This window comes from Lithobates pipiens, unplaced genomic scaffold (assembly GCF_037356315.1).
Source record: "Lithobates pipiens isolate NorthernLeopardFrog02 unplaced genomic scaffold, aLitPip1_a1.2 Scaffold_30, whole genome shotgun sequence".
Lineage (NCBI taxonomy): Eukaryota > Metazoa > Chordata > Amphibia > Anura > Ranidae > Lithobates > Lithobates pipiens.
This window is the reverse complement of record NW_027507791.1, coordinates 102700878-102722348: the sequence shown is the minus strand read 5'-3', so window position 1 is coordinate 102722348 and position 21471 is coordinate 102700878. Positions and strand designations below refer to the sequence as shown.

Below are 21471 nucleotides of genomic sequence, written 5' to 3'. Positions count from 1 at the left end.
TGCCAGTGTCATGTGACTGCTGTGACCAATCACAGCAGATGACATGACAATTGTGAACAATTGTGGCTTCCTTTCATGCCATCCATTGTATAAAATTGTGTTGCTAGCTGTGATTGGTCAGTGATCACATGGTACAGACAGGGCCAATTTGCTTTGGCCAGTCACAGCTAATCATAACAAGACACTGAACCAGTTTAAATTTTTAAAAATGATTGCTTGTACCAATGAGATCCCTTGGTAAATGCAATCATAATATGTAAAGAAAAAATCCTGATCACTTAGCCAGAGTAGTACAGTGTTACACTGTATTGCTCTGGTCACAGTCTGAAAAAAATAGTTTCTTTTTAAATTATTATTTTTTTGTCACAATCCTTTGGAAAGTGAAGAAATAATAAAAATTCACAATGGTGTTTGGTGTTTATTTTTATTTTTTCACCTACTGTTACCAGTGTCCCTGATCATCGCCACACCAGTTAAATGATAACTCTGTACTGCAGTGGTGACTGTTTTTTTTTTTTTTTTTTGTTTTGTTTTTTTGTTTTGATTTCTTAATTTTCCAAATTGTGACAAAAAATTACAACTTTAAAAGCGTGCCATACCTCCTTACTTAAATACCTTGGACTGTCTACTTTCCAAAAAGGGGTTATTTGGAGGTATTTGTACTGTCCTGGCACTTTCAGGCCTCAAGAAATGTGATGGGGTGTCAGTACATCAGGACTGATCAATTTTCTGATAGATACCATAGTTTGTGGACATGGTACAGACTAAATAATAAACACTGATTTAGGTTATTTTCACCAAATGTAGCAGGATACATTTTCACCTTAATTTATGAAAAAATATTTGCTAAATTTTATAACTGAAAATAAGAAAAATGCATGTTTTTTTTAAAAATGTTCTGTCTTTATTTCATTTAGAAAAATATAAAAAAAAACAGTGGTGATTAAATATTACCAAAGGAAAGCTCTATTTGTGTGAAAAAAAAAAAATTCTTATGGGTACAGTGTTGCATGACCGTGCAATTGTCATTCAACAGCACTGAAAGCTGAAAATTGGCCTGGGCAGGAAGTGGATAAAAATGTATTGGTTATTGAAGTGGTTAATGTGCTGCTAATTAGCGTCCCATTTGCTGGCTGGATGTCCAAAAGCTGTATTGCTTAACCACTTCCCGACCGGCGCATGCCGATGTACGTCATCAGAATGGCGTACAGGTACGTCCATTTCTATATGCTGCCCTGCCATCGCGTCCCGGTCGGGACCCCCATGAGTCCAGTCGTGGGTCCCGCGGACTTGATCGCCACGGGGATACCCGCGATCGTCTCACGGGGCGGCTGAACGGGGAGATGCCGTTTGTAAACAGCATCTCCCTGTTCTGCCTAGCAACAAGTGACACTGATTTCTGCTCCATGTGTTTGGAGTAGAGATCAGTGTTCACTAATACAAAGCCCAGCCCCCCAAAGTTGGTAACACGCCCCTAGGAACACTTAATCCCTACACTGCCACTCCCTGGTTAACCGCTTCACTGCCAGTGTCATTTACACAGGAATCGGTGCATTTGTATAGCACTGATTGCTGTATAAATGACAATGGTCCCAAAAATGTGTCAAAAATGTCCGATGTGTCCGCCATAATGTCGCAGTCACAATAAAAATCGCTGATCGCCGCCATTACTAGTAAAAAAATTTTTTTTAGAAAAATGCCATAAAACTATCCCCTATTTTGTAAACGCTGTAACTTTTGCGCAAACCAAGCAATTGTTTGTTGCGTTTTTTTATTTTATTTTTACCAAAAATATGTAGAAGAATATGTATCGGCCTAAATTGAGGGAACATTTTTTTTTTTTTTTTTTTTTTTTTTTTTTTTATATTTTTGGGGGATATTTATTATAACAAAAAGTAAAAAATAATGTGTTTTTTTTTTTTTTCAAAATTGTCGCTCTATATTTGTTTATAGTGCAAAAAATAAAAACCGCAGGGGTGATCAAATACCACCAAAAGAGGTCTATTTGTGGGGAAAAAAGGACGTCAATTTTGTTTGGGAGCCACATCGCACGACCGCGCAATTGTCAGTTAAAGCGACGCAGTGCCGAATCGCAAAAAGTGGTCTGGTCTTAAGCCAGCAAAATGGTCCTGTCTTAAAGTGGTTAATGGCAGTAGATATAAATCGGGGTCGCAACCTGATTGTGCTGTGTGTCAGGAATGTTTAGATGTCAGAAGTGAATTGACAAATATTGACTCTTTGGCAGCTGTATTTAGCGGTTTGTCTGGAGTTCGGATTTACTTTCCTGTAAACTTGTATACTTACATGTACTATAGTACTGTTAAATCTCAAGACCATATATTGTTTACCTAGAAAATCCACCATCCCCTGAAGAAACAAAACCTGGACGGGGAAGATCATTAAATGCACTTGGTTCCACCCCAATCTCAGGAGAGAAGCAGCTAGAACTGCGGCTGTGTGAGCTTTTGCTGGACATTGAAGATCGCATCTACCAAGGCAGTCTTGGAACTGTAAAGGTATGTAGTCAGAGCCTGAAGATAAATCCTTCAGGCATTACCACAGCAACTGTATACTGCACTCTGACTGCTTAGAATAAATGTTCTGTCATTTGGGGATTGAATATATTTGTATAGGGATGAGCTGTAAATCGGTAGATATCTACATAGTCCAGGGCTTGACAAATTTGCTTGGAATCTAGGAGCCAGCTTAAAAAGTTAGGAGCCAGGTCGTTAACGGCGATCCGGACCTGTCCCTGGCCTGACATGGAGACGAGTGAGGGGAAGATAGCGCCGCAGCCCCCCCCCCCCCCCCCTTTTTTTTTCCTTAATTAAAATAATTTTTTTTTTTTACTTTTTACAAAAAAAAAAAATTATATATATATATTTAAATTAATAAATAAATAAATTAATAATATATATATATAATATAATGAGAAGCCATTTACCAGCTACCACACTCACCGTTGGGCAAAAGGCGCCAGATGACGCCCGCAATCACTTCCTTCTCTTCACTTTGGGAAGGAAATGGGCGGGCAGTGAAAAACAGGCAGGGGAGCTTCACTCCATTAGGAATTAGCATTATTGGAATAGGGTGTAATTTCTACATCCACCACAAGATGGCGCCAGACTACCGAAAGATTTTAGAAGGCCGCAAAGGTGCGGCCTCAATTACTGGCCGGCGCGGCCCGATGCAATTGCGCGGCGGAGTTCGGGGTCCAAATGGAGACGGGATACCCCAGCAGCGTTGCCCCAGTCGCCAGGACACGAATTCTAGGCGCAAATGCGACCAGGCACCCGGGGTTTGTCGAGCCCTGACATAGTCAGTCTATATATTATGTGTCTGATTTTTCATTTGCCTGCGGGTCTCTGGAAACATCTCCTCTTCTTTGTAACAAACAGCCCACTAGAACATCCTACCGTATATACTCGAGTATAGGTCGATCCGAATATAAGCCGAGGCCCCTAATTTACCACAAAAAAACTGGGAAAACTTATTGACTCGTGTATAAGCCGAGGGTGAGACATCCCTGTGTCCCGTCCATCGCTGTGTCCCGTCCATCGCTGTGTCCCGTCCATCGCTGTGTCCCGTCCATCGCTGTGTCCCGTCCATCGCTGTGTCCCGTCCATCGCTGTGTCCCGTCCATCGCTGTGTCCCGTCCATCGCTGTGTCCATCCCTGCCTACCTGTGCCAATCTGCAGCCTCTGTGTGCCATGCCGCATCTCTCCTCCTCGTCTGACAGACGGCGGCCATTCCACTGTTCAAAAGCCGCGCCTCTCTGTCTGTGATAGGCGGAGCACTCAATTTCCCAGCAGTCAGTGTTCTGCCTATCACGGACATCCTCTCATCCTCGTCCGTAGTATGGGAAATTGAGTGTTCCGCCTATCACAGACAGGGAGGTGCGGCTTTTGAATAGTGGAATGGCCGCCGTCTGTCTGATCTCCGTGACTCGAGTATAAGCCGAGGGGGGCACTTTCAGCCTAAAAAAAGGGGCTGAAAATCTCGGCTTATACTCGAGTATATACGGTAATTTGATTTTATCACTTGGTTTAAAAAAAAAAAAAAAAAAAAAAATATATATATATATATATATATATATATATATATATATATATATATATATATATATATATATATATATATATATATATATATATATATATATATAATCTTTTATAGTGTAGAACCTGTTACTGTTTTTGAACTGGTTACTGCATTCTCTAAATGGTTATCAGGGATGAGGAATTCCTCATCTCTACTTGTTCCAGGTCTGTGACTTTTGAAAGTATTTAAGTGTAGCATCAGCATGACGCACAGTTGCCATTCTCAGCAATTACAATTTACCTTATTATTTTATGATAGGTGCTTGTTAACCACAGTAAAGCATAATAGTTGTGTAGCACTGTATATTTCATGAGCAAATATGACGTGCATTCATAATTGTGTTTTATTTTTTTTTTTTTTTTTTTATATTTACAAAAATATAATACTTCCTCAAGCAGATGTCCTGTTAAGTTGGTAGTTTACACATTTCCTTAGTTGAACTATACTTGTGTGAACTATGCTTATTTCAAACTGATATTTTCCATGTAAAATACACTAAAATTAATCTTAGTGCACACAAACAAGCTCTCAATTTTTTTTTTTTTTTTTTTTTTTTTTTTTAAATATAGTAAGTTTGTTTTGAGCAAATAAACACCAAGTGCGAATGGCAGCAAAATGCAATAACCAGTTTTGTTTAAAAACATTTTGCAGCTCTTCACTTTAAATTTATGTAAATGATGGCACTGGAAGTATTTTTCTCACTCCTGCACAGAGGCAGAGATTTCCACTGCACATCCATTCTATTAGGTCCCATTCACACCTGAGCATTTTGTAGCTTGAAGCTACAAAACGCTGGAGGGGAAAAAAAAAATCTATTCTCCATGGAGATGGTTCACATCTCCACTCCAAGACGCCTGAAGCTCAAACAAGTTCTGGACCCTTTTTTTCGCTCGAATCGGGCAGATTTGGGCATTTTTCTTCTTTTTATATTGGTGACCTTTTGCCCTGTACAAAATCGCAGCAAAACGCAGTAAACGCCATAAAATCGTGAAAATTTTCTGCCTGAAAACGCTATGCTCAGGTGTGAATGGGGCCTAATCCTCCTCTGCTCGGTATTCTGGTGCAATTGCTATTGGTCCTGGACAGGGTCCACAGTGGCAGGAGAGCTCAAGGACTGTACATTGCCACCTTATAGAAGTGAAAGGGCGACTTTGCAGCTGCATGATCCCATCTGCAGTATAGTACAGAGCCTGCTGTTCAATTTTAGGTTTAATATGTATTTTATTTTCATCAGAAATCATTACCTAACTAATCATAACAATAAATTAGAACAATTTGGGGGACGGAAACAGGGGAAAAAAAAGGGGAGGTGTAAAGATTTTTATAGTGCAATATGGTTTCACAATTTACAGTAGAAATGAAATCCAAATAAAAGGCTCTATTCGTGAACCATCAGACAGTTAAAATGCAAGTGAGAGAAGTAAAAAGTGGAAAGAGGAGAAGAAAAAAGAGAATACTGATTAAACCAAATTCAAATTAAGACTGAATCTGTATGGTGTAAATCTTAGCATATTTCTAGATATAGCAAATCTGTATAAAGGAGATCTAAGAAGTCAACAAAGGACAGATGGGAAGGCTTCATGAGGACATACAATCTATTTGTAAATGTTCTACAGAACTAATCAGAGGTTGAGTAATGTATCCATATGTACCGCAATTTATTATGTTCTTTCCCAAGTGTCCATTTCTTTGGCTTGCTTGCTTTCTCTCCATAATCGTGAAGTAATATATGAGATCCGCCCAAGTGTTTTGAGAATGGGAAATTGTAATCTCCCAGAATCAGGGAATGAGCTGCCTAGCAGCTGATAGGAGAAATCATTGGATTCGATTTTTGGGACCTAATCGATTCTGGAAGGATATATAGGAGTGCCTTCTTAGAAGGGGTTAGAGAATCATCATACATTTCGCTAGGTTTGAAAGATGCTTTTCCAAAATGAACAGTTAGTCACACTCCCACCAGATATGCCCCTCACTCCGTTGTAGCACCAGCATAGACCAAAACAATTTCTGACTTAGAATAACTGGGTCATGGTACCATCTGAAGAATATTTTGATTTTTTTTTTTTTCTCCTGAGTATAGCAGGAGATTGAGGATTTGTGTGAACATGAAAGCAGTATGCCATTCCTGAGGGGATATCTCCATCTCCAGTTCCCTTGCCCACACCTTTTGTATACGTAGGTAGCTTGCAATGTGTGTGAGATAGAATATCTTTATCGATTTGGGATAATGTATGGCGAGGAACCCTCTGAATAATGCACATTCTCTCAAAAGCAGTCAAGGGCCTATGCGTTTGCCCTGAAGTGTGTAATGTGTTACAGTATTTTGTCAAACTCAGGGCAGTTAGCCAAACTGTAGGAGCTATTATATCAGCCGTGCGTGCCTGAAAGAGGCCAGGCGTGGGCTGTATAAACTTATGGGCAGTGGGCCAGGAGGTTCTTAAATAGGTGGCAAAAGTCAAGGAATGACTATCATCCGGGTGGATATGAGAGACCAAGAAGACCAAATGACTGAGAGAAGTCAGGGAAATAGAATAGTTGTTTCCCTGGTGTTGGCTGTGCCTGCTCCAGCTGCTTCCTTTTCATCACTTCTTCATAGTATTGCTGTGAAGACATGGGCCTTATGGGCATTCATGTTTAGGCTGCATTTACAGCCATCCAGAGATAATATGGTGTTTGGCCAGCTGTTCTCTGATGTCTGTGGGCAGCTGTGGAGACTGAGCTCTGCATTGAAAATTCAGTTGTAACTAGTTGGCTCTTTACTTAAAATGTATATATTGCATCTCGCCAATCCCATGATGGGTAGTGGCTTCATATGTTTTCTTTAGGCTTTTTCCCTTTTACTTGATCTGATCAAAAAGACCTATTCTGTCTTAGCCCTAGTCCTCACCTCGCGCTACTTCAGCGCAATTTCAAGACCGCACATCAGTACAATTTGCAGTGCTGATTTTATTGATTTATTGAAATGGGTAAAAAGTAGTGCAGGAACCTTTTTTCATAATTGCTGCAACATGAGTCATGGTGATATGAACAGTTAATTGCCGGCAATGGCATGCGAATTATATATATATATATATATATATATATATATATATATATATATATATATATATATATAATATATATATATATATATATATATATATATATATATATATATATATATATATATTAGGGATGCACCGAATGGGTTTTTTGGTGCCGAAACCGATACCGAAAATGAAAAATACACTAGGCCGAAAACCGAAACCGATACCGAAACGGCACCGATACCGAAAATGACTGTTTTTAAAAAATATTTTTTATACAGGAGGTGGTCAGAGACTGGGGACATGGTGCAGGAGGTGGTCAGAGACTGGGGACATGGTGCAGGAGGTGGTCAGAGACTGGGGACATGGTGCAGGAGGTGGTCAGAGACTGGGGACATGGTGCAGGAGGTGGTCAGAGACTGGGGACATGGTGCAGGAGGTGGTCAGAGACTGGGGACATGGTGCAGGAGGTGGTCAGAGACTGGGGACATGGTGCAGGAGGTGGTCAGAGACTGGGGACATGGTGCAGGAGGTGGTCAGAGACTGGGGACATGGTGCAGGAGGTGGTCAGAGACTGGGGACATGGTGCAGGAGGTGGTCAGAGACTGGGGACATGGTGCAGGAGGTGGTCAGAGACTGGGGACATGGTGCAGGAGGTGGTCAGAGACTGGGGACATGGTGCAGGAGGTGGTCAGAGACTGGGGACATGGTGCAGGAGGTGGTCAGAGACTGGGGACATGGTGCAGGAGGTGGTCAGAGACTGGGGACATGGTGCAGGAGGTGGTCAGAGACTGGGGACATGGTGCAGGAGGTGGTCAGAGACTGGGGACATGGTGCAGGAGGTGGTCAGAGACTGGGACATGGTGCAGGAGGTGGTCAGAGACTGGGGACATGGTGCAGGAGGTGGTCAGAGACTGGGGACATGGTGCAGGAGGTGGTCAGAGACTGGGGACATGGTGCAGGAGGTGGTCAGAGACTGGGGACATGGTGCAGGAGGTGGTCAGAGACTGGGGACATGGTGCAGGGAGGTGGTCAGAGACTGGGGACATGGTGCAGGAGGTGGTCAGAGACTGGGGACATGGTGCAGGAGGTGGTCAGAGACTGGCGACATGGTGCAGGAGGTGGTCAGAGACTGGCGACATGGTGCAGGAGGTGGTCAGAGACTGGCGACATGGTGCAGGAGGTGGTCAGAGACTGGCGACATGGTGCAGGAGGTGGTCAGAGACTGGTGACATGGTGCAGGAGGTGGTCAGAGACTGGCGACATGGTGCAGGAGGTGGTCAGAGACTGGCGACATGGTGCAGGAGGTGGTCAGAGACTGGCGACATGGGTGCAGGGAGGTGGTCAGAGACTGGCGACATGGTGCAGGAGGTGGTCAGAGACTGGCGACATGGTGCAGATGCAGGAGGTGGTCAGAGACTGGCGACATGGTGCAGGAGGTGGTCAGAGACTGGCGACATGGTGCAGGAGGTGGTCAGAGACTGGGGAACATGGTACAGGAGGTGGTCAGAGACTGGGGAACATGGTAGGTACAGAGGTGGTCAGAGACTGGCGACATGGTAGGTACAGGAGGTGGTCAGAGACTGGCGACATGGTAGGTACAGGAGGGGTCAGAGACTGGCGACATGGTAGGTACAGAGGTGGTCAGAGACTGGCGACATGGTAGGTACAGGAGTGGTCAGAGACTGGCGACATGGTAGGTACAGGAGGGTGGTCAGAGACTGGCGACATGGTCAGGTACAGGGAGGTGGTCAGAGACTGGCGACATGGTTAGGTACAGGAGGTGAGTCAGAGACTGCAGGTACAGGAGGTGGTCAGAGACTGGCGACATGGTAGGTACAGGAGGTGGTCAGAGACTGGCGACATGGTAGGTACAGGAGGTGGTCAGAGACTGGCGACATGGTAGGTACAGGAGGTGGTCAGAGACTGGCGACATGGTAGGTACAGGAGGTGGTCAGAGACTGGCGACATGGTACAGGAGGTGGTCAGAGACTGGCGACATGGTACAGGAGGTGGTCAGAGACTGGCGACATGGTACAGGAGGTGGTCAGAGACTGGCGACATGGTACAGGAGGTGGTCAGAGACTGGCGACATGGTACAGGAGGTGGTCAGAGACTGGCGACATGGTACAGGAGGTGGTCAGAGACTGGCGACATGGTACAGGAGGTGGTCAGAGACTGGCGACATGGTACAGGAGGTGGTCAGAGACTGGCGACATGGTACAGGAGGTGGTCAGAGACTGGCGACATGGTACAGGAGGTGGTCAGAGACTGGCGACATGGTACAGGAGGTGGTCAGAGACTGGCGACATGGTACAGGAGGTGGTCAGAGACTGCATGCATGGTACAGGAGGTGGTCAGAGACTGCATGCATGGTACAGGAGGTGGTCAGACTGGGGACACGGTATAGGAGATGGTCAGAGACTGGGGACACGGTACAGGAGATGGTCAGAGACAGAGGACATGGTACAGGAGGCATCCCCCATTGCAGCCAGCGTGTCCCCCATATTGCAGCCAGCGTGTCCCCCATATTGCAGCCAGCGTGTCCCCCATATTGCAGCCAGCGTGTCCCCCATATTGCAGCCAGCGTGTCCCCCATATTGCAGCCAGCGTGTCCCCCATATTGCAGCCAGCGTGTCCCCCATATTGCAGCCAGCGTGTCCCCCATATTGCAGCCAGCGTGTCCCCCATATTGCAGCCAGCGTGTCCCCCATATTGCAGCCAGCGTGTCCCCCATATTGCAGCCAGCCTGTGCAGGGAAGAGAGCCGCCTCCGCAGCCTGTTTGATCACAGCGCCGGGAACATCACAGCTTTCATTTCAATAGCTGTGTGTTCCCGGCCGCGCGACGTCACACGCAGCCCCTCCCCCTTGTCCGGGCACTTAGGTAGACAGATCATCCGTCCAATCCTGCGGATGATCTGTCTATCAAAGTGCCCGGACAAGGGGGAGGGGCTGCGTGTGACGGCGCGCGGCCGGGAACACACAGCTATTGAAATGAAAGCTGTGATGTTCCCGGCGCTGTGATCAAACAAGCGGCGGAGGCGGCTCTCCTGAGCTATACACCCCCCATGATGGGCGTCACCAGGGGTGGGGGCGGAGCCCCGCCCCCACCCAGGCCAAGCCCCATTTTCGGCTCCATTATCGGCCGTTTTTCTCTTTCGGCAAATTGCCGAAAAGGGCATTTTCGGCCGATATGTTTCGGCGGCCGAAATTTCGGTGCATCACTAATATATATATTAATATATATATATATATATATATATATATATATATATAAGTGGAGTTGCCCCCCAAAAAATAAAACCACTTAAAAATCTTAAAAAAAATCAAAAAAAAATAATTGGCAAAAAAAAAAATTTTTACTCACCTCTAAATACCGGTTGCTAGGGGGTCCCTCGTAGTCTGCCTTCTTCATTGCCCGGGCTGGTGACATCACTTCCCCTCGCGCCGCACATTCACCTGGGACCTGTCACGTGTCCCAGGTGACTGTACGGCGTATCACGGCGCCCTGCGCCGCTCGCGCATGCGCAGTGGGTGCCCGGCTGTGAAGCCACAGCCGGGTGCCCACAGTATGCATGACGGCGCCGCGAGCGGAGCGGGGAGCGAGGGGGGGGCTTCGTTCCCCCGCATCGCTGGAACCCGGGACAGGTAAGTGTCCGATTATTAAAAGCCAGCAGCTGCAGTATTTGTAGCTGCTGACTTTTAATTTTTTTTTTTTAGGGGGTACCCCACTTTAATGGTGGGATATCCACGCTAAACCCTCTAACATATGTGCATATACTTGTATTTAAGGATATGTGTTGGTAAAAGGTGGTGAAACAAAATTAAGTATATCTATTGATAAAAAAACCTTTAAAAGAGAGACGGTGGTGCTGCAAATAGAAAACCTGAATGTTCAGTTAAATATGTGTAACAAATTTAAATGCGAAGCCAAAATAATAAAAATTTAATGTATAAAAACCACAAGTGTTGGAATGAAAAAAACACATAGTGCCGCAATAAAATGAATAGTCCATAACAGATCAATCTGTATAAATATGTTGGAATGGGACTCTTCATAAGGTGTAACAATTGCTGTATTCACCTCACATTTCAAAAGGGCAGTCAAGCAACAGCCAAAGAAGTGATTTTAAAGACCAAAGGGCCGCTTATCAGATCTGTTGGATCTCAGGTTATAGAGAGCATATAGGCATACACAGGAGGGATCAGCCAGGGACGGCGTTCATCTGATATCTGAATCCTCTCCTTCAAAGGCAACTCTCCAACTGCTGCCGTATGCTTCGTGGGACGCTTGTCGGGGTAAGATCGCTCGTGGAGCGTATTATGAATGGTAGAAAGAAGACTTCATGGTGCAGTACTAAAATCAAGGTTTCTTTATTCCAATGATAAGCAACTGACATCAAGAAAAATGTGTATACGATAAGAACTCACAGCCACGGCTAAAGCCATCCAGCTGGTGTGTGGTGAGGTCAGATCCTACAGCTCTACCCACCGTGTTTCTCCGTATGAGGATTCGACTGAGAAAGTAGACTTACTGACCAACCTGTGAAAATAAAGCAGAAATAAAGCTTAAAATAGAGAAAACAAATGCAACCACCACACTTAAGAATCGATAATCTGCAATATATTACGTGTAGGGTTTAACCACTTCAATACCGGGCCTATTCTGGCATATATATATATTATTTTAGCAGACACCCTAGGGAATAAAATGGTGGTCATTGAAACTTTTTATCTCGCACAGTATTTGCGCAACAATTTTTCAAATGCATTTTTATGGGGGGGGAGAACGTTTCTTGATTTAAAAAATAACAAAACAGTAAAGTTAGCCCAATTTTTTTATATGTGAAAAAAAGGAGAAAACGCCACTCTACCTTACAAGTGTAAGTGAAACAAACTTTAAAAATTATATAGTAAATAGATGAACACAATCTGTGAATGAACACAGCCAAGCTGCTACCACGCAAACAAAGTTCAAAAGTACAATATATCAAAAAGTGCAGCGCTAAAATACACCTATATATAAAAATGAGTGTATGTGAAAACAAAACAAAAAATTAAGGAAAAATAAATACAAATATATAAAAAACAGTGACTAGAGTCCCAATGATGATGATTATATAAATGTCCACTGATATCAATTGGAATCTTGGGATTTAAGTTTTCAAACAACCCACAGCACAGCAAATCTTGCAACCGACTACTGGATTATAACTGGAAGGTGTGGATGCTCTTATCGGATAAGTTGGACACATCTACCATATAGCAATGTGTCATAAAGGCTCAAAGGGGCTCCGATGGCCCAAACAAAGGATTTCCAACCAGGTGATGCATCTCCTCAGGGTTATTTGTCCAAATCCTCGGTCTTCCACAATCCCCTTAAAAAATCTACCGGGGACAGGGGCATTTTAAAAAAACAAATTTTTTATTTTAGATTTTACTTTAATTTTTTTATTTTTAAAAAAAAATTTGATCACTTTTATTCCTATTACAAAGGAATGTAAACATCCCTTGTAATAGGAATCATTCATGACAGGTCCTCTTTATGGAGAGATGTGGGGTCAATAAGACCCCACATCTCTCCTCCAGGCTGGAAAGCATGAGATCGTGAAAAAAATTTCACCGATCCCATGCTGACAGCTGCGATCCCGGCTTTGTTTACTTCCAGGAACCCGAGCGCGATGTCATAAGGTCGCGCCCGGGCCTCCGATGGTCAGAGAGATTACTGGTGACCATCTAGTCACTGGAAATCTCTATCGTCATCTGGTGCCAGATGATCCGCGATGGCACGGGAGAGCCTGGAGAAGCACCGGGTGGCGGCGGGTCGGGGGAACATCCCCTCCCGTTGCCTGTAAGAACGATAAAGCGGCGGAACTGACGCTATGATCATTATGGTGCACAGAATCGCCGGCTGAAAACAAGGATATCTGAATGATGCCGGTGGCTGCTGTCATCATTCAGATATTCCCACTGAAAGTCCAGGACGTCATATGACATCCTTGGGCAGGATGTGGTTAAAACTTCTTTAGATTGGCGCTGATATGACTGTGGTGCTTTAATTTTGTTTGGTAGATACATTGGTCATTGATTGCTTGATTCTTGTGTACAGGTGCCAGACAGGCAGTTGTGGAGGGCAGCGCTGGAGAAAGGTTCTTATGAACTCTTAGATGATGAACTGAAGGACAAATCCCTGAAAGTAGAAGATGGTGTGGAAGAGATGGAAGTCGATGCCAATCAAAACATTGAAGATGGGTTAGTTATATACTTTTTGGTTGTTGGTGTATTTGTACATTAACCTTTAGTAACTTCTATAGAATCTATGCTTTGCATAATTGTCTGTAATGCTACTTTATATTCAACCCCTATAGTCTATCTCAGGGCAACATACAGTGGGTATAGAAAAGAATCGCCCTTTTAAAATCAATTTTTTTTTTGCTTAGCAGCCGGACGCACAGTTTTTGTTTTATCCAGCTGTATTTAGTCAGTGCAACTTATAACATCCAAGTGAAAGATGTAACACCAACATGTCAGGGGAAAAAAATAAAAAATTCAGACAGAATCACTGAATTGGAAAGAGGATCACAGCCCTTGTGTCAATATTTAGTTGAACCACTACCTGTATACCCACTGTTTTCATAATACGTCCGGCATTTCCCTATGTTTTATCACTTAAAAAGACAGACCTATATTATGAAGATGAGCACAGGGGGTGGTGTTCTGTAGTCAAATTGGAGTGAACTCTAGCAGAGCTAACAACGCTGTTTAGGATTTCACTGCAGCAAAGTTGTCAACTAAGTATTAAGGAGGTCTGCTTGGATCAACTGGTATTTCTCTGTATTTGCAGCATCTTTAGGCTCCATTCACATATACGCGTATTCGTTGTGTTTTGAACCACATACGATTTGCATGACATGTGAACCAGCAGCCTTCTCTGGAGCCGGTTCACATATGTCGTGCAGCAGGGGGTGGTTTCTAGATTTCAATAAGCACCCTGCTCGCAGACCACGCCAAAACCACCCACCAGGGTTGTGGGGAAGAAGCACTTATCCTCATGTTGGCAGCTGAGTAGTAATTTGTTAAGGATGCGGCGGCCAGCTTGATGTCTTCATTTATCTTTTAACTGTATTCCAGTTGTCTGTGTGTGGCTAGATTTCTGATGGGTTCTCCATGCCACTGCCCAGTGGTGTGTGTGCTACAGTAACTAAAAGTATTATTCATTTGATGGAGGGCATACCAAATTTACAGTGCTCAGCATAAATGAGTACACCCCAACATATTTTGTCAGAAAACTTTTACTTTTCTTTTAGACTCAACTTTTTCTATGGGACACTATACTAAAAAATACTCCCACAAATGCTTGATTGCGACCAATATTTGTTAAATTGCGCACACAAAGTATTTTTCCTAACAAATTCATTCAAGACCTTGTTGCAAAAATGAATACACCCCCAATGAAAGTCTTATCAGCAAAGCTAAATTTTAAGACCACAAAATTGTTGTTAACAAGAATTCAACTACAGGTGAGTCTAATTATTTATTAAACAGGTGTCCAGCAGACAGTTAAGTATAAGAGGACATTCCTTAAAGAAAACCCCTTCCCATTTCATGCCCTTGGTCATTGTGACAATGATCCAAAACACATATCTAAGACCACTGTTGCATTTCTGAAGTAAAGGGTGTAAGTGATTCAGTGGCCAAGCATGTCTCCTGATCTGAACCCAATCGACCACCTATGGGGACTTTTGAAGAGACCAGTTGAGCATCACTCTCCATCCAGCATTCCAGGCTATAAAAGGGGTCGTTCTTGGAGAATGGAAAAAGATGTTGCAATGTGTTGCCAACTTGTTCATTACATGCCTAGAAGACTTGGTGATGTCCTTACAAATCATGAAGCTCATTAAAAAAAATGGTAGATGTAGTAATTTTTTTTGTGAGATGTATTCATTTTTGCATCAAATAATTTGACTAAAACTGAAGCTTTTGTAATCTTCAATTAATATATTAAGCTTGCTTTCGTGTAATGAACTACGTTCTATAAAACTCAGTTTTGTCAACATTTGGGAAATTGTTCTCGTGTTTGAGATATTGATTTAGATGTAAGGGTGTTATTTAATGCTGAGCACTGTACATTGTCAAAGGTTTTATTTATTTATTTTTTTAAATATGAGGCCAGACTCTGCATCCTATCTGACTGCATGTTGGTCGTTTCCCTGTAATGGATCAGTGAGCAGTGCAATAACACAGACAAGATATTTTATTTAGCCACTATACTTTTTGCTGTGCTCAGACCTCAGCGTTTTATTGTACATACAGGTACTGGATGCTGAAGTGCTTCAAGCTATTGTGGTTGACTACTGATCCAAACTCTGCCACTCTTGGTTTTTAACTTTATACACGCACTGTCACTAATCGTGATCCTAATCTCTGGCCTTATAAAAAATCTATAGAAGTATGTATTCTCAACTCTTGCTCTCAGCCTCCTCTAAATTCCTTTTTTTCTGTTGTGATCCCACTTTCTGTAAAAAGGTGGCAGTGTTCTTTTTCCGTGGTCCCACTGTATGTAGAAATGTAGCCACTCTGTCCTGCTCGCTCCCCAGGTGGACTAGTAGCTATGGACTATGCGTTTGTTGCGGTCATGTGTAGTGCTCTGTGCACACATTAAATATGCCCTGCTTGTTCCAAACACAAAGAAGAAAGTAGGGCGAAGGGGAGGTTAATTAGCTCATGGGAGTACATTACAAGGAGGCAGACGTGGCTGTCCCTTTTGGTACACACAAGGCACTTCGTGCAGCTAAGGTGTTTCCTTTGCTGCCATATTTTGACAAGTTTGTGTATAAGGAGTGGAGGGCAACCTTTTGTAGTCCCTAAATGCTTTAAAGTCAGTTACCCCTTTTGAGGAATTGCTTTTGAAAAAGTGGACCCTCCGGTTTCCAGGTTGAATAATGCAGCCATCATTCCAGTAGATTCCCCATGCCTGTCCTTTAAAGACCTGGCTGATAGGAAAGTGGTGTCTGTGGCGTGCAGCATGTTTACTGTGGCAAGTTCGGCAATGTGACCGGTCCTGGCCACGGCCCTGGTGTCTGACTTTAACCAAATGGTCCAAGCTTTTGCACCAAGGTCTGTGGAATGAGCAGGTTCTTGCTGCTTATGTTCTGGCAGAATCAGTTGGTCCAGGGGCTGCAGTTTATATGTGATGCATCTTTGGATGCGACTCCCCTGCTGTCCAAACTTTCCGTTTCAGCGGTAGTGATTAGACACATGCTGTGGCTTAAAAACTGGTCTGTAGACCAAGCCTCTAAAAAAAGCTCTTGTTGATCTGTCCTTTCAAGGCGATCGCCTGTTTGGAGCTACCCTGGATGACATTAAGGGTGTCACGGAGGGAAGAGTAACTTCCTGCCACAGTGTAAGAAAGGGAAACATGGGCCTTCTTTCTCAGCCCATAAGAAATTCTTTTGGTCTCCTGCTGCAGACAAGGGAAGCGGATCTCAAGTCTTTCCTGGGAGGTTCCAAGCAATCTTGGTCTGGTAAGCCTAAAGCTGGCTTTTCCAGTCCCGCAGACAAAAAACCCTTTCAGCATGAAGGTCTGTCTTCACCCATATTTGGGGTGGGGGGACAACTTTGCTGGTTTCCAGCATCATGGACCTTCCTGAACGTAGGCAGGATGGAGCAGCTGGGCATTCTCTGGGGGGTCGACTAGGGGGTCTCTCTCACTTCTCTCCCTGACACTTTCTCTCCTCCTCATTCTAAGGGGGTACTGTGTGACTGGGCATAGGGGGTGCGGATAATGTACCTAGCCAGGGGTCCTCTGGGTTGTCTCTGGCTGCGCTGGGTGGTTGGTGGTCTGCTGGTTTTTATCCCTTCGTTGGTGCTTTTTTGGGCTTCTGTGTGCCGCCCTGTGAGGGGAATGGTCGCCTCGGCAACTGCGGCCATTTTCTTGTAGCCGTGGCTATTTTCCTGGCGTTTTGGACGCTTTTGCCTGAGGTGGCCGGTGGCCATTTTCTTGTGACCATGGGGGACAGTCTCTATTGCACTCTAGCGGTGGGCGGCTGTTAATCCTGGAACAGCGTGAAAACAGTCACACAAGACACCTGATGGTGGAAAGCAGGCAGAGGGGAGAGCGGACGGCGGCAGCGCAGCACCTGGGTCAGGGTGGTGAGTCCTGCGGGGTGGCCCCTCAGTTTGTGGCAGCTAGGCGGGTGGGCATTTTTTGTTGCTTGCCTTAGGTCCCTAAGGGTGACATGTGGAAATCGGACAGAGATATGGTGGGGGGGGGGGGTCCTTTTTATGCACGGTAAGAAGATAAAAAAAACTTCACTTTACAACTCCTTTAAACTAATAGTTTCATAGTTAGTAAGGTTGAATAAAGACACCAGTCCATCCAGTTCAACCTGAGTGAGTGCATGACTTTGAATTGTGGGAGGAAACCAGAGTACCCAGAGTTAAACCACGCAGGCACAGGGGAACGTGCAAACTCCAGGCAGGTAGTGTCGTGGTTGGGATTCGAACCAGCGACCCTTCTTACTGCTAGGCAAGAGTGCTAACCACTACACCACTGTGCTGCCCAATGTATGATGTTTTGTGCAACCAAAATATCAATAGACCAATTCCTTACAGACAACATAGCAATAAGTTATAGCCTAACCCAAAGTCTGATCAGCAACTTTTATCTGTTTATAATTGTTTTACATCTTTTCTTGTAGGTTACAAGGTGTGAAAAATGAGGAGCCAAGTGTTCCTTCCACAAACGCCAGCACCCCCCAACCAGTAGCTACTTCATTACAGTATCTTGCCCGAGCATTACTACAGATAGAGCAAGGAGTGGAACGCAAGTACTTAAAGGCTCCACTTGGTAAGAGGGTTTTGGCAAAAATAGCAGGCAGCTAGCAATGCATATTGCAATGGCAGATAGCAATACATTTTAAAGTTATTGTTAATAACTGTGTGGTATTGCAATTTGGTGATGTCTTGCATATCAGTACTGCCAGTGTAGTGACAATAAATAGTGAAAAGCTAACCAATAAGTACTATTTAAAGTGCCCACTGACACCTCATCCTTAACATTTACATCTTTGCATTATGGGGTCTTTTTCAGGTCATGCGTGTTTTTTTTTTTTTCTTTATTTATTATTATTTTTTTTTTAATAGGGTTCAGACAGTTATCATATATTGTATCTGCCAAGCTAAGCCTATTTTTTGGTCATATAATACCAACAACATTCAACACATCTTTATCCTAGGTTCAGATTGCTGCGGGTTAGAAACCGTGCGACTTCTGACCATGCCCCCATCTCCCTTACATATATCCTCTCCGAGACACCCTTGCCCAGATCCCTATTTTGGCATCTGAACGAGAGCCTCCTCAAGATACCTGAAGTATTAGCAGATGTGACTAAAGAGCTAGATCTTTATTTCCAGGAAAATGACACGCAAGGCTGCGACCCTAGGGTAGTATGAGAAGCCCACAAATGTGCCCTCCGAGGGGTCCTTATTAAACATAGGGCGCGTATCAAAAGAAAACGGAACGAGTAACTCGTGAACTTGCTTTCCAACTTGCTACATTACAAGGCCAAGGTGGCGCTACAATTCTGCCGCAAAATGTCGTACGAGTTGGATAATAAGTGTGGGAAACACTTAGTCAGTTCGGTCAAAGAAAAAAAAAAATCCATGCTCTACATTCCCCAGATAACATGCCCCAACGGCCAGAAAGCTACAACCCCAACGCCAATTTCAAAGTGGTTCTGTGACTTTTACTCTGAGCTCTACAACCTGCTGAACTCCGGCTCTAAGCAGGAAGACATAGAGAGGTATATCACGAACTCCCAACTTCCATCACTCCCCACAAAGACCTAAGAATTACTAGAGGAACTGGTTACCATAGAGAAACTACAAGTGGCTATGGGTTCCATGAAATTAGGTAAAGCCCCGGGCCCAGACGGATACACTGCCCAATACTACAAGACCTTCCTCCCAACCCTAGACCCCCATCTGGTAAATTTTTTCAGTGCATTGCGGTAAGATGTTAGTTTTCCCAGAGACACCCTGAGAGCCCACATATCCCTGATACATAAAGAGGGGAAGGACCCAGGCCTATGCGGGAGTTACAGGCCCATCTCTCTTTTGAATACGGACTTGAAGCTGTTTTCAAAAATTTTAGTCACAAGACTAGCGCAACACCTCCAGGCCCTAATACACCTTGACCAGGTCGGATTCATACCCAGAGGCTAGGGATAATACTATAAAGGTACTCAATCTCCTTCACGTAGCAAACACTACCAAAGTCCCCAGCATATATGTGGGCATTGATGCCGAAAAGGCTTTCGATCAGGTGAACTGGAACTTTATGCTTTCAGTTCTCTGACACATAGGGCTGGGAGACAAGATGATGAGGTGGGTAGGCAACATATATTCAAACCCTTCAGCCCAGGTCAAAGCAAACTGAGTTCTCTCGGCCCCTTTCTCCATCGGAAATGGAACTAGACAGGGTTGCCCCCTACCCCCCCTCCTCTTTGCCTTATCCCTAGAGCCTTTTCTTTGCACAATAAGACTGAATCCAGACATAACATGACTTCAACTGGGTAACTCACACTGGAAAGATATCAGCGTATGCTGATGATCTGTTATTTTCTCTAACAAATCCTAAGATCTCTTTACCAAACCACCTCCAAGAATTCAAAACTTAAGGGACAATCTCCCATTTAAAGATAAACTTCTCCAAGTCAGAGGCTATGGGCGTTGCCGTTCCTCCCCATACTTTACTTGACATGCAAACGAATTTTCACTTTAAATGCACTACCACGGCATTAAAATACCTTGGCACAAACGTCCCACCAGATATTTCATGTACGTTTGACCTGAACGTTGACCCCTTCACTGCCAGTGCCATTTTTACAGTAGTCAATGCAATTTTATAGCCTTGATCGCCGTATTAATGCCAATGGTGCCAAAAATGTGTCAAAATTGTCCGATGTGTCCACAATAATGTCGCAGTCACGATAAAAATCGATGATCGACGCCCTTACTATTTAAAAAAAAAAAAAAATGCCATAAAAATACCATAAAACTATACCCTATTTTGTAGACGCTATAACTTTTGCGCAAACCAATCAATAAACACTTATTGCGATTTATTTTATTTTTTTTCCCCAAAAAATATGTAGAATACGTATCGGCCTAAACTGAGGGAAAAACGTTTTTTTTTATTTATTTTTAGGGGATATTTATTATAGCAAAAAGTAAAAATAATGAATTTTTTTCAAAATTGTCGCTTTTTTTTTTTTTTTTCTTTATAGCGCAAAAAATAAAAACCATAGAGGTGATCAAATAGCAAAAGAAAGTTCTATTTGTGGGGATCTATCTGTAAAACATGCCTAAGAATTACCATGTATGATGGCCTGAGAGAAATGCTTAGGTGTCAGGACAAATGACCTGACAAAGAAATGCAGTATGTTTAATTTGCAAGAATCCTGGACTAGTTTTTTTTTTTTTTTTTTTTTGACTGTGTGAAACAACTTTGTCATTGCTGTTAACCCCTACATTACGTTTTTTGAAGGACAGTCTGATTCTGTTTCATGGCTTTTAAAGGAGCGTTCATAATCCCCTCCCCCATCTCCAGCTAATCTAAAAACTTTCCACTCTTATTCCATCTTGTTATTTTTAATAGGGGATGCAGAAGATACTAAAAACTCAAAATCGGACAAGAAAAAGAAGGAAGAGAGGAAAAAGAAAGAAGATGATCAAACTAGTGAAAAAGATGGTATGTGACTGTTTCATTGCCTGCCCATTTATCAGCATGTTTACACGGCAGTTGGGCTTAAGTCCTTTTAAGATATTCACAGTAAAATCAACCTAACCAATAAAGGTCTATCTGTTTGTATACACTAGCGAGAGACAGGGTAGCAGCACAAAAGTCATCAGAAAAAAGCTTCCCTGGAAACTGCCCCCCCATGTACACCTTGGGAGCCATACCTGGACCCCACAATAGGAGTGTTTAGCCTGTAATGCTTGCTTTGGGCCCTGGAACCACTCGCCTTGGTATGTGGTACAATGAGTGAGTTTACTGCAGTATAGGACCAAGGCAGTGGTCCATCCCAATGGCACCCAGACCTTGAAGACCTCTTTGGTGGTTTGACCATGGTGATGGAATATGTAATGTTGTGATATTTACCTATTTAAAATTTGCAGACTTTTCTTCCACCTCACTACCAGGAGTTCCTCTCTGGCAAGTTATGTAGTGCTCATAAGACTCCTGACTGCATTCTTCCAACCCCTATTTCTGTTGATGACACAAGCTGATCATTTGTCTTGCCTGATACCACAGAGACACAGCCACAGGAATTCATCTGG

The 21471-nt window shown here is 43.6% G+C and overlaps 1 protein-coding gene across 1 annotated transcript in view; it reads left to right on the top strand.

The window, feature by feature from the left end:
- The window catches only part of BAZ1A (bromodomain adjacent to zinc finger domain 1A), a 134177-nt gene that overhangs the window by 88009 nt on the left and 24697 nt on the right, over positions 1-21471 (top strand). The window contains exons 19-22 of the mRNA XM_077464706.1: positions 2353-2516; positions 13238-13380; positions 17829-17977; positions 20789-20881. Coding sequence (XP_077320832.1) covers positions 2353-2516; positions 13238-13380; positions 17829-17977; positions 20789-20881 — 549 coding nt within the window. The remainder of the gene's footprint in view (positions 1-2352; positions 2517-13237; positions 13381-17828; positions 17978-20788; positions 20882-21471) is intronic.